This window comes from Triturus cristatus, chromosome 1_2, assembly GCF_964204655.1.
Source record: "Triturus cristatus chromosome 1_2, aTriCri1.1, whole genome shotgun sequence".
Taxonomy (NCBI): Eukaryota; Metazoa; Chordata; class Amphibia; order Caudata; family Salamandridae; genus Triturus; species Triturus cristatus.
Genome location: NC_140580.1, coordinates 1,088,962,163 through 1,088,987,321, shown reverse-complemented (window position 1 = coordinate 1,088,987,321; position 25,159 = coordinate 1,088,962,163). Strand labels below are relative to the sequence as shown.

The 25,159-nt window shown below is 42.8% G+C and overlaps 1 protein-coding gene across 1 annotated transcript in view; it reads left to right on the top strand.

Annotated features, from left to right (window-relative positions):
- LOC146868718 (uncharacterized) overlaps positions 1-23,703 on the top strand; it is a 169,656-nt gene extending 145,953 nt beyond the window's left edge. Inside the window, exons 7-8 of the mRNA XM_085613522.1 lie at positions 8,453-8,559; positions 18,030-23,703. Of these exons, the coding sequence (XP_085469648.1) occupies positions 8,453-8,559; positions 18,030-18,102 (180 nt within the window). The 3' untranslated portion in view covers positions 18,103-23,703. The remainder of the gene's footprint in view (positions 1-8,452; positions 8,560-18,029) is intronic.
- The last annotated feature ends 1,456 nt before the right edge of the window (positions 23,704-25,159 follow it).

Sequence of the window (25,159 nt, the reverse complement as noted above, 5' to 3'; positions counted from 1 at the left end):
GTGACATTTAATACTTTCTAGGACTCATTCTGGAAGAAAATTAATTATGCAGTCCCCCACTTTCAAGGGAAGAGGAGCAAGAGGCTTACCTGACTGAGATCGAGAAGATGTTTGAGAGAGCAATAGCCTGCTCCGGAGCATTAGGCGCTGGCTCTTTGGTTGAAGAACCTATGGATAGTGCAAGGCCTGAAACTCCTGCTGCATCCCAACCACAGCTGGGAAGACCTCTCCTGCTGGTGAAGTGCCCTTATCTGATGTTGTTTCTGCAAAAACACCCTTTTTGTAAAGGACATATCACATGTTGGTCTGCGCTTTGCCATACACTGTGATGTGTGCCTGTTATAGGGTCCACAACACATCTCTGGAGAAAGTACCCTAATTTATGATCATAAGAATCTGAGGCGATGGGCATTTGGCCTGAAGAGTAGATCTGGGACCTCCATCCAATGGGTGAGCATTTGGTGAATTGCGCTACTCGAAGAATAGATGACTACTCCCTGGATATAAGCTGTGCTGTGCTTTGGTGCATTGAAAAGTCATTCTCGATTGAGGTCTGGAAAGGTGGATGCAAATAAGTGAGGGGAGCTTTGCTTGAGTTGGAACTTGACAAGGCTAGTAACAGTTCCTCATCAGAAGTAGACATATCTTCCACCTTCTCATTGGTCGCTTGTGCATCATGATGTGCTCACTGTGCTTTGTAGATGGGCTCATGAGAGTGGTGAGTGAGTGAAGCTGCGAGGAAAATATCACCAAGTCCAATGGGGCAAGAGGCCATGAGTGGCATGATGTGTGTGCTGTACCCATGTTCACTGGTATAAGTTAGGAAAAAAGCATAATGCACAGAGGAGACTGAAGGTAAGCTCCAACGCATTGAGTAGCTAGGTTGAGTATGCACCGAGTACAAAATCACCAAAAAGGCATGAACATCAGTAAAACACCAATGAAACAGAAACGTGAAGGCTACGCCTGTAGTGCTGGGATGCAAATGCTAAAGGGTAATAAACAAGGATGTCTCATATTAAGACTTGCCAGGGCATAAAATCACAAATTATGATACATATTACCATCAAGGCTAAAAACATTATAGACAGAAAAATCATAACAATTGCGGCAATGAAAATGAGACAAAAGAGAAAGGCTGTATGAGAGAGATGAAAAGGAGCTACATAAATGTATCAGAGCGGCAATCACAAGAGAAGGCTTGGTCTATGAGTCCTTTTTTTGCTGACATCACTGATTCCCTGGATTACAATTAAAGAGATAGTTGCCATACAACATCATTCTCCTTATCTTTATTAAAATCATCATTTTCTCAGCACAAGTTAGGAAAATCTCAATTTTTCGCTCAGTAGAAGGGTCTGAGACAGCACTGGATCAGTACAAATCAGAAGCCTTAGACATTTTGGATCATGCAATTCTTATTTCGTATATGGAGATCATGATTTTGGAAGGTTTCGAAGACTGCTGGTAGCTCTAGTAGATGCTACAGAATCAACAAAGCAGATTCAAAATTACCAAAGAGAGCTAATTTGGGAAATAAAAAGAGACTTGATAGGAATCAAGCAGGATGGTAATCTTTGCTTGATTGACTGGTCTTGCGCAGTGTCCTACAATAAGTTATTTTTGATATCTATAATGAGTAGAGTTGTGTGCCTCCGGAATATCAAGTTAGGTATCTTGATGGCACCAAACACAGTGGACACAATGTTGAATGATGAAATATCGAAAGGTAAGTAACTGTAGGTGTTCTATACCTAACTCCACATATATGGATCTTGACGATATACATATCTTCAAGGTGCATAGAAGCGGACTTAAGAATAGTAAATCTATACTTCTTGTATATGCCCTTACCGGTTGATCTTTTATCCATCTTAAATTCAGTCTACAAGATTAGTGAATCCCGATATTTCTATTCTCAATGTTCTGTAGCACAATCAAGTGGAGCGAATAACATTTCTCTAACCATATCATAATATGGACACTGATGAGTCTGTAGTGTTCATGTTACCTAAATGTTTCCTGGAGGATCCCTCGCAAGTCACAGGTTTTGGTCACCATGTTAAGGTACGATTGGCAGATTTTTTTTTACTTTTGTTGTACAGTTATGGTCATCAGCTAGGTCATTTACATGGCAATTATTTGGTGACATTTACAGTTTTCCTCCTAAAGTACATGTCTAGATCTTAAGCGGGTTTTAATTATATTAAATTTAATACAGTAAATCACATGAATATTTCATGTGGCCCTGGAAGAAGGCGGGAGTGGAAAGCTGCATCCCGGTCTGTGCTGATAGCGTCTTTGAAACACCGAAGCTGCTGGTGTGGTTGGCCCGGTCTCGGCGTTTTCATAGATGGCTGGTGTTGACGCTGACGACTAGCTGCAGCTACTGGTGCTCCTGCAGTTCCTTATTTCGCCATTTGAAAGTGCCGCGGACCTCTCTGAAGCCCCAAGGAAACTGACAGCCCCGAGTCGCGGGAAAGCTGCATCCGGTCTCGGTGTTTTCAGTGGACTTTTTTCCGTCTGGTTGGCCTCCCTGATTATTCGACTGAGTTTACACGCCGGACCCGGAGGCATATGCCGTGGACCTTGTCAAGTCTGATCTGGTCCTTGATTTGTGCGCCGATATCCGATGTTGAGAACCAAATAAAAGGCAACGCGACTTTGCCTGCTCGAACTGCTGCAGGGACTCCAAGTCCCAGAGACCTTCACTCACAGGGGGGAGGAGCCACTACCATCTCCGCGCTCAAAACGCGCCACCGGCAACCGCGGGACGTCTTGCGCCCGTCAACGCCAGGAGAAGGCAGGGCAGGGCTACCTCCCTAATGCTCCTAACGCGTCATCGGTTGGATCTATGTGATATTCACTAAGGTACTGTGCTGATCTGGACTGCTCAGTGACATTATAGTCTTAAGATATTTAGAGTTGATAACTGGGCCAGTTTTTAGCAGTGACATTGTCTTTCTGCTAAACATTCTCTCATAAGCTCTTATCTTATTCTATACTTTGGCATTTAACTAGTAATTGTAAGAGTAATTAGGGGTAAAAGGAAAGCAATGGAAAGTTTGGGGGGGCACATGGAGCAATTAGCGGGGTGGGTAAGGTCAAAAAGGCTAGGAAAATTATCAAGCGCAGTGTTAATAACTGTGTGATCGATAGAATCGAGACCCTAATCACAGAATGTGAAGGGATTCTCGAAACTGAATTGCCTGTGGCCACTGGTGCGGAGAAAACCCTATCAGGGAGTTCCCGGGAGCAATCCTGTCGTACTATAACCCCGTCTATGTTTTGGAAACCTTCTCAAAGCTCCACTGTACCCAGTGGTGAGTACGATCATATTGTGCCAGCACAGGGGGGGGTCGCCTCTATACAGTGCGCGATTAGCCAATCACCCAGAAATTCCACTCCCAACTCAGAGGCTCTTACCATCTCCTGCTCTAATCGGTTTGCGGTGTTGGCCGAGGCCCCTGATTTACGGGAGGATCCAGTCCACCAACCTCAAATCTCAGGCTCCAATGTTCTTGTAGATTTGCCCAAGCCAGGAGGGTCTGGTGCCCTGGCACTTGAAGACCCATTGTAGATTGTCAATGAGCTTAGGTCAGAAATTGGTGCAATGAGGGTGCTGATCGAGGAGCTAGTGGCAGTAGTTAAACTAATAGCCCCAAGCGACATTTCCCGCAAGTTGGTTGAAAATAAAACACCCATCCCATACCCCCATAGGGCACACATAAATGTACTAAATGAACGACCCCCTGCACATCATCTCTCTGGTTGCTCCCTTAAACCACCTGCTATTAAACCCCCCCATTATCAGCAAACACCTCCTTCTCAAATCCGTTTGCTTACTGACCAGGCAGCACATCTGCTCCTCCAACCTATTACGACTAATGCTAGATCTTCTCATATGCCATCAGATCCCCGCCAGCGCCCTAAAAACCATCTGCATTCAGAAAATGTCTTGAACGACCCTTCTGGACAGACCCGTACAGTTTACATGGTCAATGTTCCGAAGCTCACTGTACGCAATGACGTGAAAATGAAGACTCCTTAAAAAACAAGATCATTCATTGGATCCGCCATGTCAGGGGCTGTCGATCACTGATACGGGAAGACATAGTCAGGGTTCGGCGATGTACAACTCATAATCGCTCCCTTGATTGTGTCGAACTCACCTTGACAAAACCTGACCTGGCGGCAAATTTTTTGGCATTAGAATTTCGAACATGTCCTCCAGTCATCCAATTTAGAAATTCTCCAATGTCCACTGATATAGGGGCTGAGGGCAAAGTAGTAGAGAAGAGTGTTGAGGGAGGGTCTACACTGGATATCAATGACTGACTGAGAACAGCTCCTGTCTCTCATTTCGAGCCCATAGAGACTTGCTATAATAGTAACCCACAAGCTTGTAGCCCATATCCCCCAAGTACTCCTGGCCATTTGCGGACAAATATTTCTAATAACATTAATATTCATCGTAATATCGACAATTTGAGGAAACCAACTTACAGACCCAAATAGGGCAACCTCTGTTGCCGTTAGACCTGATCGATTACTGCAACCCCAAGTGATACCCTTACGTGAGGCAGCCCTCGCAATTCCACACCGACAGCTCGAGATTATCTCTTGGAACATAGCTGGTCTTGGTAGTAAGCTGCTTTTACCCCGACTGGAACAGGTTAATAGAAGACCATGACATCTGCCTCTTCCAGGAAACCTGGAGCCTAGTTCCTCTTTATAAATCTGGGTATACTTGCCTCTTTTTGCCAGCTGTCTCCCTAGGGAAAGGCCTCCCCTCAGGAGGCCTGATGGCCTGGGTCAACATCGCTTTGGGTTATAGAATCATCGATTATAACTGTGCAAGTCCAGACATAATGAGACTTAGTATAAGTGGGAAGGAAGGAGCTACACCGCTTGAACTGTTTAATGTGTATGTGAGAGGGACAAAGGGGGGTACCTCTTCACCTATTGTATCTCTTTTGGAGCAAGAATTGTCTAAATGCCATCCTGACTCGCTCCTTATGATAGCGGGAGACCTTTACTGCACGTTTGAACCCCTTAGCTCAGGAGCCATGATGTGGTTGGAGTAGGATGACACCAGGTGGGGTATTCCCCCCCTAAGTATTCCTCCCATCAAAAAATGGTCACGGGTTGCAATTCAGCTGAATGCACTTGTTTTGGAATATGGGCTAAGGGCTGCAAATGGCAGAACAATATCAGATTCTGGCGGGGCTTGTACGTACAATAGAATTAGCTGCCCATCCCGCATTGATTATATTTTAATAGATACACGACTGTGGAGAAATATAATTGACATGGAAGTTGTTCCATCCATTGATAGTGACCACAATCCTCTTTGTTTGAGTACTAAACTCCTTTGGCCTGCTCTTGGCCCAGCTTCTGAGGCAACTAATAATCTAACGACCAAGGAATTAGTTCCTTCAAATAGTAGGAGACACCTTAAGTGGTCTAAAATAGTCGTTAATGAAGCCAAGATGGCGGAAATTAATAGTCTATTGGTCAAAAATGTAATAGATCTACAAGAAGCATCCATCAACACCGATGCCTCACAGAAAGTGGTAGATGTCTACACAAGATTGGTAGAACAGCTGGGATCCCTGTTCATGACTACTCCTAACCGTAGATCTGCAAAACCTTGCCTAAAAAGCAGTCACGCCCGATTTTCAAAAATTTGCAGACATAAAAGGAAGGCTTTAGTCCTAGCTATTAAAAGTAAAAACATTTCCAGTGTCCAATGTGCTAGGAAGGAGTACAAGGCGACGCTGTGACGCGCTAAATTAGATTGGGACGAATCGCACTGGCAGAACCTAAAAGACGCGAGCCTGGAAAACAATGCCTACTCTTTCTGGAATCTCGTTAAGGGGGATAATAGGAATGATCCAGATGTAATTCCCAACCATATATCCAGCCAAGCCTGGTTTGACCACTTTAGAAATCTATACACCGGGACAGTCACAACATATGAGGGCGGAGCCTGTGCTAAGCTAATCACCTGCCCAACTCCTAGTATTACAGATTATTTTAATTTAAATTAAGTGATAGCAGCAATTAATAAAATAACACCTTTAAAAGCCCTGGCACCGGATGGTCTCCCAGGGGATCTATTTCGTGCAAGTCTTAGTAACTGGGCGAAGTATATCATGCTCTTAATTAACTCTATTGCTAATGGCTGTCCCATACCAGAGTCATGGAAGGGAGCTGAAGTGGTGCCTATCTTTAAGAAGGGGGCCAGGGAGGACCCTGCCAACTACCGACCAATCAGCCTCATAGATGCCATTCAAACAGTAGTTGGGAGGGTTTTACTCCAGAGGATTCATTCTTGGGCCGACGATGAGATCATTCTTTCCCAATTCCAGGCGGGCTTAAGGTAAAAAACCGGAACAATGGACCAGGTGTTCAGGCTCCTTCTTATTTACTGGAAGGTAGTCGTGATAGGTGGAGGCAGCCTCTATCTTGCCTTCATCGATCTAAAGACAGCTTTTGACCTGGTCCCGCGGGACCAACTATGGGAAGTCTTGGCAGAAATGGGTATGCCTGTGTTTATCTTGAGTCTGCTTGTCCGACTGCACGAGGATAATTATGCTCAAGTGAGATGGGGGTCACAAGAACAGAAAACCGAAAGAATCTCAGTGAATAGAGGAGTACGCCAGGGCTGTGTTATGACCCCCACCCTGTTCTCTTTATATGTGAATGGGTTGGTTAGTTTTCTTCAGGAAATCCCATCTGATGCCCCAGCCCTGGCTGGAGATAGGATACCTACACTCCTCTTCGCTGATGATACCTTGTTGATCTCTAAGACCCCGGTCAGGCTGCAGAAGCTCTTAGATAGGTATCATCTTTTTTGTTCATTAAGAGGGTTGACTATTAACACCACAAAGACCAAACTAATGACATTCAATCCCTATAAGCCCTTTAGGCACATTTTTTCTTTGGGCGGAACATATCTAGAAAGAGTTAGCACCTTTGACTATTTGGGTATTCGTCTTTCCGATACAATGCAATGGAGACCCCACATCAATAAGATGCTTCTGAATCATAGACGTGAGACCGGGGCAATAGGCAGGGAACATCGTCGCTCATGTAGTAGACCCGTTGCCCCAGCGCTCACGATCTATGCAGCAAGGGCAGTAAGTTCCGCCCTGTACGGTGCGGAACTTTGGGGTTCGACAATATGCAAGAGATCAGTTGTTCGGAACACAAGTTTTTGACAGAGCTTGTGACCCTTCCCTGCAATGTTCCGCTTAAGCCTTTGATGAGCGACATGGGAAGACGCTCTTTTAAAGACATTGCTAGATTAAGGCCATTGCTTTTTTGGGCCCATTTGTTACGAACCCCTGAACTTGCTTGCTACACCGCCGCACTTAAGGAGGTAATTGGCCTGGATTCTAATCATAGGGTCAGCTGGCTCAATAACGTTAAGAAACTTGTGTTCACTTTGGGTCTCAGAAGCTGTTGGGAAGGCCATACTGGCTTTGGGTTGACATGCAGGAATTTAGCAATCCTAAACTGGGGAGGATGGCTGATAAATTTTACCAGTTTAAACAGCATATTCTCCTAGAGCCGTATCTTGATTTTATCAAAATCCTAAGAGATAGGGCACTCTATATACAGTTTAGAGTGGGCTCCTTAATGGTATGTGAGTTTACCGCAACATGGAGCCCCCCGCGCCAGACAATTGCGGACTGCCCTTGCTGCGAGGCACCAAAAGAGAGTGTGGCCCATCTCATGTTTTTCTGCCCAGCGTATTCAAGAGCCAGATCAAAGTGGCTCAAACCAATTTGTAGACAATTGGGCAACACGGCTCACACCTCTGCCCTGCGGATCTTGAAATCAGATTCTAGAGCTCTTTTTGTATGTGGTGTGGCGAAGTACCTTGGTTGCACTTGGCTCATCAGATCCAAATTTCTATGCAGGGAGGTGTAAAATGAAATTGGAAATGGGATTGTGTTCCTTATGTTGGCTTTTCCCACATTTTTATTCTCTTAAATGATATCAGATAGCCGTATATGAAGTATGTCTTTTTTATTCTCATTTTAACCAAACTTATTTATTATAGTCTGTCAAAAATTCATTATGCATATAAATGGTATTTTTTTGGGTATGAAATTGTTATTTTATTAACAAAACAATTATGTCCTTCTAAACCCTCTTTGGATCCATTGTATATAAATGTTCTATTTTTATCGTTTTAATGATAATTTTGCTTTTATGATATCTTGTTTATCGAAATAAAGCTATTTGAATTGAATTGACATGAATATTTCTTCAAACAAAAATGCGTTTGAGCTGCCCTGATGACATAATGTGTATACTTGTAATGAAAGCATTGACACTTTGGCAGGGAGAGCTTAAAAATAGTCACACAGTTTAATACAGATAATTGCATTCTACCTATTATGCCTCACTACTGAATGTTCAATTTTCTTGTCTTCAGGTGTGTCTTACTGTTGCCAATGGACACCTGATGGCCATAGGAGGGTTCGATGGAATGGTCAATCTGCAAAGTGTTGAAGCATTTGACTCTGAATCAAGAACATGGAGGTAATGCAATTGGTATTTATAACTTCCAGCGTCTCTTGAATGTACTAATATCATTGTAAACTGAATTTCAGTACTAATTAAAGTACTTATCAAAATGGAAAAATACACTTCTGTTTGTTTCTGAATGTTGATATAATTTCTGTAGTGGAGTTTCCATGTATCTTGTCTCAATATTTGACAAGTGAAATTGATTAAAGGACGCTCAGGCTATTTTTGAAGATGGAGTATCTAGTACCGAAACATGACGTGGCTAGAATGGTGGACAAGGTTTATAGTTAGATTGGAAAAAAGCATTTTGGGTAGGAAATGGGAGTCGAATTTGCCTAAAGATCACTGAAGTAAGAGTTGATTTTACTGGAGCCTGGATCCACCCACTATGCTCTTCAGCAAGACCTAAAGGTGCACTCTACCCTACAATCAGAGCAAGCATATGAACTGCCCTTGAACGCACTTACAACTACCATTAAATTACCCAAAGCAGGCTATCACCAAGGCATTATCACTCACTCCAAGCTAGTGTTCATCCTATCAAGGACACCAAACTTGTCCTCTTCCAGCTAGCATGTTCAGTGAACTATTTCTCATATTCCTGACCTCAAGCCACTCATGCACCCCTCTCTGAGGTGTTGGACCAATAAGCTATTATGCCTTCTCACTTTCCAACTGTGTTCTCTTTCTCCTCTCCAACGTCTTTTACATCTGCCTTGAATCTGATCTGCTTGTATTGTTTTAAATCAGCTGTGCTTAGCCGCAGACCTAATAAACTAATGGTGGATATCTCCTCCTCAATCAACATTCATACTGTCTCAAAGCTACATTTTTTCTAAACCTTTTTAACTGTACTCCACAACCTTCCCTCAACTGAGACCAATTTCACACTTGTGCCCATTTCACCATCACTGGCCACCAAAATCACATTTCTTTTATTGGAAAACTCTCTACCACATTTAATGCATTAGGCCAATACACAGTCATTACACCCCTTGACTCATTTTCTTCCTCGCTCCATGATCACTTCTTCTCTGTCTTGCAGTATTTTTTGAACTTCTCACCCCTATCGTTTCTTACCTTCGTAGCCACAGCCACCAAGTTGTATCTATTAATTAGTTCAAAGATATGCCCATGCCCCTTCTTTCTCATTAGCAAACACCTTATTACTACTTGGCTATGAGGACATTTGAATACTGCAACAGCCTTCTCGTGAGCCACTGAAGTAGTTTTTTTTTCCTGTGTACAATTCTCTACTACAGGTTTTGCTACTCAAAACTACCCATCCAGTGGAAGGCTGTCCTAATGAAGCCTTGTGCTGAAACATTGCTTATTGCATTCGAGTTAGGATTTAATGCTCACTTCATACATTTTGGAGCTCTGTGCCAGTGCCCAAACCCTTGCTGCTGGACAATGGACCTACAGGTTCTGCCACACTCGTGCATATCTTCCTCTATCACCATCACGAGATGGTTCTGTGTATAGTGTTTTGTAGATTGTCAAAGCACTTTCTCAAACATAAACGTGGACATAAAATAGATTACAAATCAGCTCTGTATTCCAGCACACCAGTCAATACTCTCCTGCCTAATAGGAGATAATAACCGAAGCCTATAAAATCTTAATTACATAAATACCTATAGATAATATGTAAACTTCTCTTTTCCAAGCTTTATGTTATGTTTTCTTATGCTATGGTCACAGCTTATAAGCACGCAAAGACCAAAAGACAAAAGCTACTATATCAACCTAGATGTACAAAAGCAAAAAACTCCAAAAGCATAAAACAATTTAATCCCAACAATACCATTTGGAAGAAGAATTATACACAGTACAACCAAGTATTAAAGCCTTTATGAAATGCAAATGAATAGTGGTTTTCCATAGGATAATGGGCAGAGTGTTTCATATCCTCGCCACCACCACTGAAAAGCCCTACCTTCTAAACAAGCATGCACAAATTTGGGGACGGTGAGGAAAAAGGCATCCAGAGAGTGAAGGGACCTATTTGGAGTCTACATCCTAAACTTTTCCTAAAAGTAAACAGGACCAACATTATTACTAGTGCGGTATACTATACAAAGAGATTTAAAAACAGTCATTACAGCCACTTGAAGCCAGTGCAGCTCACACAGTTCAGAAGAAGATGAGGCTGGCCAGAGCAGTCCCAGACCTAACTTGGTCACCATATTTTGCATGCCCCGTAATTTATTCAACACAGCCTGAAAGAAATGGTATTGCAATAATCAAGTTGACTTAGTAGCCTGAACCGCAGCTAACAAAGAGTAGGTATGCTTGGCTATCCAGTTAAGACTTTACAGTGAATTAATTCTACACATTTTCTGTAGAAGAAGAAAAATAATTAATTGAGGTGTGACAAACCAAATTCCCAATCCTACCTGGAGCAAATATTATCTGAATACAAACAAAGTTCAATCTGAACTCAATGCTTTTTTTTCATGGGGCAACCTTTAGATGATTTGGAGCTGGAAATTCACTTAAATAAAATCATGTATTTTTACCTGAAAGGCAATCATGAGATGTCTATGGTCCAAGGTCAAACTATTGGAATTTCAGGAAAGCCTTAAAACGTGGTTAATCCAGCACTAATTCTAGCTACTAGTGCATGGCACTGCTTTTTGTTACCTTAAGTAGATCACCAGGATGTCTGCAAGCAATCATGTGCTTTTTAAATGCTTTAAATTAAAAATAAGATCAAGCAGAAACAAAAACAGTGATCCAAATGTGACCCAATACTAAAACAGATGCTAATGACCGCTTCTTTGAGAAGAAAGACTTTGGTACATACTTTTAGTAAACATAACTCGTTATATTTGGGTGAAGTGTAAGGCATTATATTAGAGTGGTTCAGTTTGAAGGCTCCAGTGTGGTTGCTGAGAGGAAATGGTTATCAGTTGGGGGGGGGGGGTGATGTAATAGTCATTAGTAGCGGGGGATTTTAGAGGTGACTGTGAAATGCTGTTGATTGTCTGTCCCCAGCTTACAGATTGTTTGGAAAATCTTCAGCACACTAGACACCAGGTTCTTTTTCCCTCCACAGAATTCCAGTCTTGCAGGGGATTGTGGGTATGGAATTTGTTGGGGGATCCACGCAAGCCATACCTCACTGGGCTCCCCAGGGTGTCTAGTTTTCAGAAATGTTTGGGTTTGGTATGTTTCCCTAGATGGTTGCTGAGCCCGGGGCCAAAACCCAAGATGCCGCCCCATGAAAAACTAGGTTGTTTCATGATAGGTAATTTTGAAGTCTCCACAATACGTTTTGGGCCCTTGCCTGTGGCGGGTACTTGACCCACCCACAGGAGTGAGGTACCATTTTTATTGTGAGACCTGGGGGAATGCTGGGTGGTAGAAATATTGGACCTGGCTTGGCAGTTCGGGCTGGACTGTTCCCATGAGGCACAGGGTCAAGACTGATTTGCATATGGCTGGGTTCAAACTGGAATGGCATGGTGAGCAAAAAAACGATGGGTTTAGGCCCAGATCTCTGTACTGGGGTGAATGTATGACATTGTTCTGCATTCTGTGCATCAACTGTTGTTTTTGCATTTGTCACCCCGAGTGGGAAGGGTATGCCCAGACGTGGGTCCCGTGCTCTCCATGCCTCTGGAATCAAGCTATCCTGGCTGAAGAGGGGTGAAACCCCAAAACCGGTCCTAGGATGCTTGTTTCCAGTCCAGGGAGGACCTGGCTTGGCAGTTCAGGCTGGACTGTTCCCATGAAGCACAGGGTCAAGACTGATTTGCATATGGCTGGGTTCAAACTGGAACGGCATGGTGAGCAAAAAAACGATGGATTTAGGCCCAGATCTCTGTACTGGGGTGAATGTATGACATTGTTCTGCGTTCTGTCCATCAACTGTTGTTTTTGCATTTGTCACCCCGAGTGGGAAGGGTATGCCCAGACGTGGGTCCCGTGCTCTCCATGCCACTGGAATCAAGCTATCCTGGCTGAAGAGGGGTGAAACCCCGAAACCGGTCCTAGGATGCTTGTTTCCAGTCCAGGGAGGACCTGGCTTGGCAGTTCGAGCTGGACTGTTCCCATGAAGCACAGGGTCAAGACTGATTTGCATATGGCTGGATTCAGATCTCTGTACTGGGGTGACTGTATGACATTGTTCTGCATTCTGTCCATCAACTGTTGTTTTTGCTTTTAGAAATATTAGGTCAGCCTGGTGATTCTCCAACTTTCCTACACAGAAATTTGTTTTTTTTCTCGATTTTTTTCATAAAAATTTGAGGATTGCAGGGGAGTCTGGGCAGGGAAATGCTGGGGGATCCACAAAGCCATACCCCCCTGGACTTCTCTGGGTCTCTAGTTTTCAGAAATCTGTGTGTTTGGTAGGTTTTCCTAGATGGCCGCCAAGCCCAGGACCAAAAACGCAAGTAACCCCCCCCCCCTTGCAAAGGCAGATCGTTTTGTGATAGGTAATTTTGATGTCTCCACAATACATTTTGGGCCCTTGCCTGTTGCGGGTACTTGACCCTCCCACAAGAGTGAGGTACCATTTTTAACGGGAGGCCCTGGTGAACTCTGGGAGGTAGGAAATTTGTATCAGCCCAGTGATCCTAGAGGATGTATGACGTTACAACGCACACTATTACAACGCATGCACTTACAACGCATTTTTTACAACGCATAATCCATTACAACGCATGACCTTACAACGCATGACACTACAACGCATTTTTAAAAAATACCTTTACAACGCACTACCATTACAACGCATACTACCTTTACAACGCATACCATTACAACGCATAATATTAAATTACATTTAAGGTAAGTATTAGATAGTATAGGGGTAAAAATTACTATTCTAACTCCAGGGGGTGCAACAGTAGGGTAAGTGTTGGATAGTGTAGGGGTAAAAATTACTATTCTAACTCCAGGGGGTGCAACAGTAGGGTAAGTGTTGGATAGTGTAGGGGTAAAAATTACTATTCTAACTCCAGGGGGTGCAACAGTAGGGTAAGTGTTGGATAGTGTAGGGGTAAAAATTACTATTCTAACTCCAGGGGGTGCAACAGTAGGGTAAGTGTTGGATAGTGTAGGGGTAAAAATTACTATTCTAACTCCAGGGGGTGCAACAGTAGGGAAAGTGTTGGATAGTATAGGGGTAAAAATTACTATTCTAACTCCAGGGGTTGCATCAGTAGGGTAAGTGTTGGATAGTATAGGGGTAAAAATTACTATTCTAACTCCAGGGGGTGCATCAGTAGGGTAAGTGTTGGATAGTATAGGGGTAAAAATTACTATTCTAACTCCAGGGGGTGCATCAGTAGGGTAAGTGTTGGATAGTATAGGGGTAAAAATTACTATTCTAACTCCAGGGGGTGCATCAGTAGGGTAAGTGTTGGATAGTATAGGGGTAAAAATTACTATTCTAACTCCAGGGGGTGCATCAGTAGGGTAAGTGTTGGATAGTATAGGGGTAAAAATTACTATTCTAACTCCAGGGGGTGCATCAGTAGGGTAAGTGTTGGATAGTATAGGGGTAAAAATTACTATTCTAACTCCAGGGGGTGCATCAGTAGTGTAAGTGTTGGATAGTATAGGGGTACAAATTACTATTCTAACTCCAGGGGGTGCATCAATAGTGTAAGTGTTGGATAGTATAGGGGTAAAAATTACTATTCTAACTCCAGGGGGTGCATCAGTAGGGTAAGTGTTGGATAGTATAATGTAATATTATGCGTTGTAATGGTATGCGTTGTAATGGTAGTATGCGTTGTAATGGAATGCGTTGTAAAGGTAGTTTTTAAAAATGCGTTGTAGTATCCTGCGTTGTAATATCATGCGTTGTAATGGATTATGCGTTGTAAAAAATGCGTTGTAATGGTAGTGCGTTGTAAAAGTTGCGTTGTAAAGGTTGTTCCCCGATCCTAGAACTTACCTATACACAGAAATTTGATTTTCTCATGGAAATTTGAGGGTTGCAGGGGATTCGAATGGTGGGGTCAAGTACCTGCGACAGGCAAGGGCCCAAAACGTATTGTGGAGACTTCAAAATTACCCATCATAAAACGACCTGGTTTTGCAGGGGGGGCCTGGATTTTTACCCCTGGGTTCGCGGGCATCTAGGGAAACCTACCCAACCCACACATTTCTGAAAACTTGATACCCTGGGGAGTCCAATGCAGTATGGCTTGTGTGGATGCCCCAACGTTTCCCTACCCAGAATCACTTGCAAACCTTAAATTTAGCTGAAAGAATCACTTTTTCCACACATTTTTGCGTGGGATCACCATGCCGGCACAAATTTCCTACCACCCAGTGTTCCCCTTGTTCTCCTGAGTACTGAGTAAAATGATACCTCACTTGTGTGCGTGGGCCAAAGGCCTGTGACTGGGAAGAGCCAAAAACATAGGGATTAAAGGTATAGCACCGCAAATTCCAAGTGCTTCAGTTTTTTAAAAAAAATACATTTTTAGCGGATTCTGCACAGGACAGCTATACAAGTGAGGTATCATTTTACTCGGGAGACCAAGGGGAACGCTTAGTGGTAGGACATTTGTGCTGGCACAGTGATCACACACAACAATGTGTGGAAAAAGTGATTTTAATTGAGGTTTGCAGGGGATTCTAGGTAATAAAACATTGGGACTATTCATGCAAGCCATACCTCATTAGACTCCCCAGGGTGTCTACTTTTCAGAAATGTGTGGGTTTGGTAGGGTTCCCTAGATGGCCGCGAGCCCGGGGCCAAAAAACCAGTTGCTCCCCAGCTTAACCAGGTAGTTTTATGATAGGGAATTTTGAAGTCTCCACAGTACGATTTGGGCCATTTCCTGTTGCAGCCACTATGCCTATCCACACAAGTGAGGTACAATTTTTATCGAGAGACCTGGCAGAAGCCTAGGTGGTAATAAATTTGTGTCAGCCCGGTGATCCCACAACATTCCCACACAAAAAAGTGAGGAAAATGTGATTTTTGTGAGTTAAATTTGAGGTTAGCAGGGGCTTCTGGTTAGGGAAAGATTGGAGGATCCACGCAAGTCATACCACACTGGACTCCCCAGGGTGTCTACTTTTCAGAAATGTTTGGGTTTGGTAGGTTACCCTAGATGAGCCCGGGTCAAAAACCCAGGACCCCCCCCCCCCCCCACACGCTTGCAAAACCAGGTTGTTTTGTCATAGGTGATTTTGATGTCTCCACAATACGTTTTGCATGACCCACCCACACGAGTGAGGTATCATTTTTATCGGAAGACTTTGGGGAATGCGGGGTGGGTGGAATTTTGTAGATCCATGCAGATTCCAGAACTTTCCATCACAGAAATGTAAGGAAAACGTGTTTTTTTAATACAAAGTTTGAGGTTTGCAAGGGATTCTGGGTAAGAGAACCTGGTGAGAGCCACACAAGTCACCCCATCCTGGATTCCTCTGGGTGTCTAGTTTTAAAAAATGTATAGGTTTTCAAGGTTTCCCTAGGTGCCGGCAGAGCTAGGGTTCAAACTACAGCTAGGCACTTTGCCAAGAAAGGGTCAGTTTTCACTGTAAAAATGTGGTGTGTCCACGTTGTGTTTTGGGTCGTTTCCTGTCGCAAGCAGTAGGCCTACCCACACAGGTTAGGTATCATTTTTTTAAAGAATTTGGGGAATGCAGGTGTGTGGAATTTTGTGGATCCACGCAGGTTCCATTACTTTTCATCACAAAAATGTGAGGAAAATGTTTTTTTTTTTTTTACAAAGTTTGAGGTTTGCAAGGGATTCTGGGTAGGAGAACCTGGTGAGAGCCTCACAAGTCACCCCATCCTGGATTCCTTTGGGTGTCTAGTTTTAAAAAATGTATAGGTTTGCTAGGTTTCCCCAGGTACCGGCAGAGCTAGGGTTCAAAATCTACAGCTAGTCATTTTCGGGAAAAGGGTCCGTTTTCACTGTAAAAATTTTGGTGTGGCCATGTTGCGTTTTGGGTCATTTCCTGCCACGGGCACTAGGCCTATCCACACAAGTGAGGTACCATTTTTATTGGGAGACTTAGGGGAACACAGAATTGTAGAGCAACTGTTATTACCTATTGACTTTCGATGAATTTCTGCCTTCCAAATGTAAGACCATGTGTAAAAGAGAAATCACTTTGAAAAATGTCCTATAATTCACATGCTAGTATGGGTACCGACAAGTTTGGAAATGTGCAAATAGCTACTGTTTCTAAACTCTATATTTTGTTCCCATTTCAGAAATACATAGGTGTCTTTCATTCCGATTTTTCACTGTTCATATTTTCCCAAATAAATTGCTATATACCCAGTACACAATAAAAAACCATTGCATGACGCTGCTCAGTTATTGGCTCCGGGTGCGTTGGGTTCTTGGTGAACCTACAAGTCCTATATATCCCCACAACCAGAAGAGAAGGGTCCAGCGGATGTAACGGTATTTTGCTTGAAAAAAATTGTCATACTTATAAGAAGTTACAGGTGAAAACGTTGACACAAATGGCTGTTTTTTTCAACTCATTTTCACTTTTTCCCATTTTCAACTATTAGTTTCTATAAAAATAAACCTTGAAGGATCTACACAAATGACCCCTTGCTGAATTCAGAACTTTGTCAATTTTTTTGAAATGTATAGCTTTCCAGGATCCATTATTGCTTTCATACCCATTTCTACCATTAACCGAAAGGAGGTTGAAAGCACAAAAAATAGCAAAACTTGCCAATGTCCCAGTAAAATGCCAAAACTATGTACAAAACGTCAGTCTGTCCCTGAAAGCTGGGAAGATGGTGATTTCAGCACCACAAATCCTTTGGTGATACCATTTGCAGGAAAAAAACTGACGCTTTTAGCTTCAGCACTTTTTTCCCCATAAACCTAAAATGTGGCTGTATTTTGGCTTCTTTCTGTGTCCCCACCAAGGGAATCAACAAACCCTGGGTTCCTTCAAAATCCCCATGATGTTGGAAGAAAAGGACGCAAATTTGGCGTGGATACCTTATGTGGTCAAAAAGTTACAGGGGCCTAATCGCGAACTAACTCAAATAGCCCAAGAAAGGCTTAGCACAGGGGGGGGGGAGGCCTAGCAGCGAAAGGGTTAAGTATTGCCCTTAGGACCTCATTTTCTGTTGACGCTTTGTCCCCTTAGCAATTCATGGAGACCATCCTCAGGACTTGATGGGCATCCAACCATTCAGGGGTGATCAAAAGAGTGGAACAAAGCTCAATTCACTTAGCACTACAGTTTCAACTGCTGTATTATCATCACCAGAAGGTTGAAAGTAGAAGGTTGAAATAAATCACTAATGATCAGTCAGTATCTTATTAACCGAACTGTCGGCTACAGCATGTTCACTCCCGCCCTAACTCAAAGTCAGAAAGTGGAAGTGAGTCAGAAACTCTTCCTCATGTCCCATGCACAACATCATTGGTAGCAAACAAGCCCAAACATAACAACTGAGGTGTATGCACTAAAATCACTTACATACATTGAATAAAAGTATTTTGTCCTTTTTTCCTTTCTAGACCATTTGGAAATATGAAGTCCCGCCATCCAGGGGGAGGAGTTGCTGTTGTGGAAATGAAGGTTTTTGTCTGACCAGGCGACTGTGCACACAGAAGAGGCTGAATCAGCAGTGGAAGCTGAAACGAAAATCTTTTTTTGGAACAGTTCTTTTCATATTTTGATCTGTATACATAATTTATTTGTAGCTGAACTATCTAATTTTATAAACAGTGCAGTTCCCTTGGCCTTCAAGGCCAGCCTGCTGCAAGACCTCTACCATATATGCCAACAATTTAGATGAGGAAAGTGGGAGATTTTAAAAAAGAATTGGGAGAAAGTATTTCCCCCATTGAGTTCTATTGAAGAAGAGGCAATTTCAGGCTTGAGACAGCCAAAACAAAGCCATTTGGGGATTAAACATCGGGAGTCTCCCACCTAAATAGGGTCTATTAGCATCTATGCCCTACACAAGATCATAGCAAGCCTTTGAATCGAGAATTGTCCATTACCTATATTTTTTATCCTTTCCTTTTTTACATCAAGATAATTAGACATAGTAGCCATGGCACAAAGTCACTGTCACTAGTCTTCTTGACCCATCTTAGCTTGATAAATGAAGCCAATGTACAGTAGTCCATGTACTTTCGATCTGGTAGTCGGGATCGTCTCAAGGATTAATATTTAGAATTTGTGGTAAGGTTAACTTTTCATTCAGAATTACAGTATTCTTCTTGTTAACTCACTTCTTCATAGCAACAACTGCTTAGCTATAATGTGTTCACCCAAGAGCCTATTTCTTTCAGGGCTATTTTCCATGCCTTTTATGTTTATAGGTGCAAATAGGTGTCTATATGCCTTCCCCTTTCTGCTCTCACCTTCCAAGGTGCTTTAGGCTTGATTCATAAAGGTAAACTTACACATTGTGTAAGTTTCCATTTGTTTTGGAATACACAAAACTACATTTTAATAGTAAGTTTACAAGTGTGGCGACTCCACAGTCAGGTCGGAAAACTCCATACATGAAAAGATAGGCATGCTGTATCTTTTTGTGTGTGATGATCTCCACACTCATAAACTTATTATTAAAATGCAGTTTTGTTAATTCCAAAACAAATGTTAACTTACACAAAAGTGCTAGTTTACCTTTGTGAATCAGGCCCTGTGTGTTGTTCAGTGAACTATCTATAGCCAAGACTCCTCCTTGTGGGCCAGTTATCTTCTAACATATGTCCTTGACAGCACACAGTGTTCTCAGTTTTAAGGGGTGCATACTGACGTTGGCAGTAAACTTTGGTGGTTGTTCAGTCCACCCATTTTATGAATCCACCGCCTCATTAAAAACGCTTCCCACATGACTAGGAGAAGATTTACAGAAGACTCAGCTACAATAGTTTTAAATGTTTTAGGAGTCTGTTTTTACAAACGAATTTAGGAAAGTGTCAACCGTTGTGCCGAGTCAATGACTGGTGGGCTAATTGTTACATATGTTTAGGTCTGGCTTGACAGTGGAGTTTTGGTTCTGCCCACATGTTGGTGGAGAGGAGTACTTCCACAGAAAAAGGGCTTTCCTGCCATACAGCTGTTAATAATTTGCTTGTTAATCCAGCTGCATGAGCCCGCAGAAGTATGGCTGCCTACAGGAGTCTCACTAACAGACGTTAAGTATCAAGCTTCCAATGGTATAGAGCGTGACCTCTTGGTGGCGCACATGTGGCACTGTAAAGTTGTTAAACTTAGATACGTTGTTCATTTATGGTGTTTGCTTTCTCTAGTGTAGCACAGATGGTAAGAAGGCGATTGTGAAGAATGTATTGCTTTATTCCAGTCCCAGCATCCTTCCCTTCCATTATTAACTTTAGACTTCAGAGTACAGTTGTGTGTTTGTGAGCAGTAAGGGATGCGCAGGACTACAATAATCTGAATGGATTTTTAGGCCTGGCTCGAAAGTACAGCTGCTGCCTGACCTTATGTGATCCAAAAAAAAGAGCTTTCAGAGTACTGTTGAGAGGGGCTCCACCCACATGTTGGGGTACCTGAGTACAGGATTTGATTGGGCCAAATCTGTATGTTTCCACTAGAAAGAGTGCTTGTATTGCACTTTTTGACTCGTGGCACAGTTTATACTCAATACAGCAGGACTGCTTAGGTTATGATGGCAAGCCAGTGATCATGGATATGTAATGAAATGCAATGTAATGTAAGGTGGATTCATAGAGTGTTGCTTTTCACCCATGAGGGTATCCAGGTGCTGAGTAGGTGAGTGCAGGCATGTGGTGAGGTTGGGAATGAAATACAGGCAATCTTGTTGGTACAGCAAGAAGACTAATTGAATAGCCTGGTCTTTAGCTTCTTGCAGATTTTAAGAAGTGATGAGGAAGCCTTGATGTGTTGGAGTAGGTAATTCCAGGACTTGGTGTCCTGGTAGGAGAATGAATGACCTCACGTTGTGCTTCTGTAGATGTGGGGTGTGTGAAAGTGGGAGTGATGCTCAGCGAACTTGTCTGGTGGGTTGGTGGAAGTAAAGCCAATGATTGAGGTATGCGAGTCCCGTGTTGAATGCGTGAGTGAGATGTTTGAACTGGCAGTGCTTCTGGATGGGGGAGCCAGTAGTGCTCCCGGTGTAGTGGTGTGGTGTGGGTTAGGCGCGGCGGTCGAGGATGAGTCTAGTGGCAGCTTTTTGGATGGCTTAAAGTCTGTGAAGAAGCTGGGTTGGGATGATGGCATAGAGTGTGTTGCCATATTCCAATCTGCTTGTGATTAGGGCCTGTGTGATGGTACATCTGGTATCTAGTGGGAACAACTTGATGATGTTACGTATCATGCTGAGGATGTGGAAGCATGTGGAGGTGATGACATTGACCTGGGACTTTATGGTGAGGTTGGTATCCAGGAGGAGGCCTAGGTTCCTAGCGTGGTTGGTTGAGGTGGACGTGGGTCCAAGATTGGTGGGCCACCAGGATGGAGGCCCAAGGTGATCTTTTATTCAAGAATATCAGCGCTTCAGCATTCTCAGTGTTGAGTTTGAGGCAGTTTTCTTTCAGCCAATTGGCCACGCTGGTCATGCATTGTTTGAAGTTTGCCTTGGTGGTGATGGTGTCATCTGCAAGGGAAAAAAGGAGCTGGAGCAGGAGATTATATTGATTCCATGGGATCTGATGATGTTTGCAAAAGAACTCATGTACATGTTGAAAAGTGTAGGGCTGAGTATTGATTCCTATTGGACTTTGCATGTGAGGTCCTTGAGTTCAGATGTGAACAGCGAGAGCCTGACTCAGTGTGTACTTCCGGAGAGGTATTGTATTCTCACTGTGTGTAGTCTGGCGATGATTGTATGGTGGTAGATGGTGTCAAAAGTGGCAGAGGTAGAGGAGTATGAGGGCAGCAGTCTGTCCATGGCCAAGGATGGTGTGTATGTTTTCTGTGGCAGCGATGAAGGCTCTTTCGGTGCTGTAATTGTTTCAATATTCTGATTACAAATCGTCCAGGAGTTTGTCATTCTAGATGGTCAGAGAGTTGTCTGTTGATGGTCTTCTTGATGACTTTAACTGGGAAGGGGAGCAGTGAGACAGGCCAGTAGTTTCTGTTTATTTCGGGGTTAGCTGAGGGTTTTTTGAGGAGGACGGTGAACTCAGCATTATTCCAGCTATCTGGGAAGGTGTCTGTCTTGAGGGAGGTGTTGATAATGGAAGTGAGTGCAACACTGATTGTAGGTCTTCCCAGGCTGTAGATATGGTGGGGGCAGGAGTCTGTGGGAGCACCTGAATGGACTGCCTTCATTATTGCTGCAGTGTCTTCGAAGGATGGTGGGTTCATTTTGTAGTCTTTGGTCGCTGAGGATAGCAGGCTGGTAAGGTTGATGGGAGACCGCTGGGGTTTTAAGTTGCTGTAGATCTTCATGTTTTTTCATGGAAGAAGTTGTAGAGGTTATTGCAGAGTTCTTGTGTAGGGGTGATGGTTTGAGTTTCAGCTGTTTAGTTGGTGAATTCCTTGATGATAGCGAAGAGTTCCTTGCCATTGTTGTCGCTTGATTCGATTCTCAGGGTCAGTGGCTTTTTTTTGGTCTCTTTCACTTGATGGTGATAGTGTCTAAGTGCTGCCTTGTAGGTGTTTCTTGGGGTGGTTCCTTGGGTGGTTCTTTATTTCCTTCTAAGTTGTTTGTAAACTCTCTTGGATACTCCGGGGTCAGCATTGTACCAGCTAGCTTGTTTGGTGGATCTTTTGGGTTTGGTGTTTTTCAAGGGCGCCAGGTGGGCATAGGTGGTGATCCTGTTGTTGAAGTTGTTTGTGTTGTTGATGAGGTCCTTGGTGGGGTCTGGGTAGCTTCGTTGGAAGGCATTGAGATTTTATGTTTCAGTAACATTCTTAGGGTGTTGTTTGACCCTGTAGGGATGTTTGATAGGCCTGTTATGTGGAAGTGGACTAACATGGAGTGGTCCGTCCATGTTAGTGGAGTGATGTGGCTGACTTTAACCTTGTCCCCGGAGGAGAAGATGAGGTCCGGAGACTTTAGTGTGATCGAAGACTTTTGCTATCATAAAAATCCCCAGACACATGGCTATAGGCCTGATTTGTTTATTATGAAAGTCAGGGTCAACCCATGGCACAGAGGAGTCAAGCTTAACTTAGGGCAATGTGCAAAGTTTGTATGCATTACCAAAAGAGTAATAATGTAAAACTACCAAACAATAAAAATCCCTAGCTGATTTAGAATAAATTAGGAGAATTTTATGAACACAATGACTCCAATATTACAAAAAATGTAATAAGGGTAGCCAGAGATATGATTTGTTAAATTTATAAGCAAAAATTGCTTCGAAAAGCATAAAGCATCACTTATATTAACAACAGGAGTACACTTCTGAAGTCCCCCAGTGACCTCAGATGAGGCACTTAAAGATTTGCAGGTGTCAATCAGAGTGCAACAGCAGGGCCAATGCAGGTCCCATTGCCGCTGGTCAGCTAGGTACTTCTTCCAGGAAAATGCCTCTTAGAGCTTGCTGTCTAACTGAATCCATGTAGAAGGTCAGCCATCTGACTCTTAGAGTCCACTTCTTTGTCCTGGGTACAGAAAGGGCAAGGTTCAATCGTCAGGGCTCCTCTCGGGTCACAGACAGCATGTCCAATCCTCTTCAGATTTTCCTCAGGTCAAGAAAGTGTTCTGAAGTGGGTGCTTGGAGGCGCAACATTTATGCCTTGCACCAACTGGTGGGTGGGGAAACTCCTGGGCACTCTCTAATCAATGGGATAAAAGTTATAGGGGCCCATCCTACCCACTTGTGTAGTAGGGTATGTTTGTCTTACTGCAAACAGGCACAATATCCCATGTGCCAGGGTGTTTTTCCTCCCTTTTTAGTGTGCCCCAAGTGTTACATGTGACCGAATACACATTTCAAGCAGGATTTGACATTGCGATATAAAAAAATACCTGCAGCCCCAAACCCCCCCATATTGTGTGGCTTTCAGAGGAGTCATAGCTGCCCATTCTGGTCAGTCTATTGTTTTCTCCTGGGAGGCAATTCTCACCTATTTCACAACTATTCATTCAAGGCTGAGCGCATGTTGAGAGCTGGTTGATGCTTATGGTAATTAGCTTTCTGACAATTCAAGAAGGCAAAATGTAACTTTGTAAAATATACTTTTCCTCATATTTGTTAAACATCCAACTTCACCAATAAATTGGATTTTTAAATACCATTATAAATAGTTGTTTAATTATTTATTTAACAAGTCTCATTCCCAAGATATAGTATTTGTATTTTAATATGTACTCTTTTCTGCATAGCACAGCTAGGCCTGCAACAGTGAAAAAAACGTCTAGGGCTGTGTCACTGCAGGGACATGGTAACATTAACTTTCTACATTTTTCACTTTTAAATACCAATCCACCTTCCATGAGGGCTACAAGGGGTGACTTACCAATCCTTCAAAAGGGAGGTTTTTACCTGTCAAAAAAGGTTATTTTACCAGGTCGCACAGCAGATTTACACTACAATAGTCAGGCTACACAGGGTAGGCCTGAAGCCATGTTTCCACTGCCATTATAGTGGATTGCACAATAGCTGCTGCAATCCACAAGTGGCATTCAACTTCTAGACCTTTGTTACACTTTGTACCGTATACTACGGACTTATAGGCAAGTTAAATATACCAATTAGGAGCAAACCAATTCAACCATTTTCAAAGGGAGAGCATAGGCAGTTTGCTACCAGTTAAAAGGAGTTTCAGTGCACAGAGTTCTAAAACCAGCAGAAATATAAGTAGGAGGTCCACAAACAATGAAAAGTCTGGATGGCCACACAGAAAAGGCGGGTTTCCTACAATAAGGAGATATTTATTTTTATAGTTGACTGGCAGTAAGGAGATAAACTGACGAGAGGTTGAACAGACAGTGATATGGATGGCAGGACACCATTTTTTTTTACTTTGTTGGATGAGGGGAGGGTAAATGCAGATGGTGCTGAGAGTGGGTGGCAGGGTGCAGAGGATTGCTTTGGGAGGGAGTGAGAAGGTAATGCTGAGGATAGTTTGCAAGAGTCAATGATTGCAGTTATTCTTTTCAGAATCTGAGGCGGTGGTTCACTAAAAATACAGTGGGCAACCCAACATAGGGGTAAGAGAGGGTGCACTTCCACCAACCCAACTCTTTGTTGCCCGTGCTATCAAATTCTAAATGAAATCACAGTTTTTAATGAAAAGTCTTTTTTTCAAAATCTTTTTAAAGGTATACAGGCCTCTTCTATTTTTCTCTGTTAACCTGTGACAAACTTTCTGAAAAAGTAAGACCGCCTAAAAGTACAGAAACAATATGTCTGCTTCCTCTCGCCCAATTTCCTATGTGCTCTACTTATGTCAGTCATTTACAATTTTCCAGGAGCACCAAGAAACTCCTAGAGGTATGTGAATGCTTCATAAATGCTCCGTAAAATCAAAAAATAACATAACATAACACAAGCTAACATAATACATTATAAGATAGTATGCATTAAGACAACATGCAATAGGAGAAATTAGCATAAGATAACTTAACAAAACAGCATAAATCTAATGTGCACTTGAAGAGAAAACAAAATAGAATTATTGCACATATGTAGATGACCTTTTTGTACTTTTTTATATATATATATATATCTTCAAGGTACATAGATGTTGA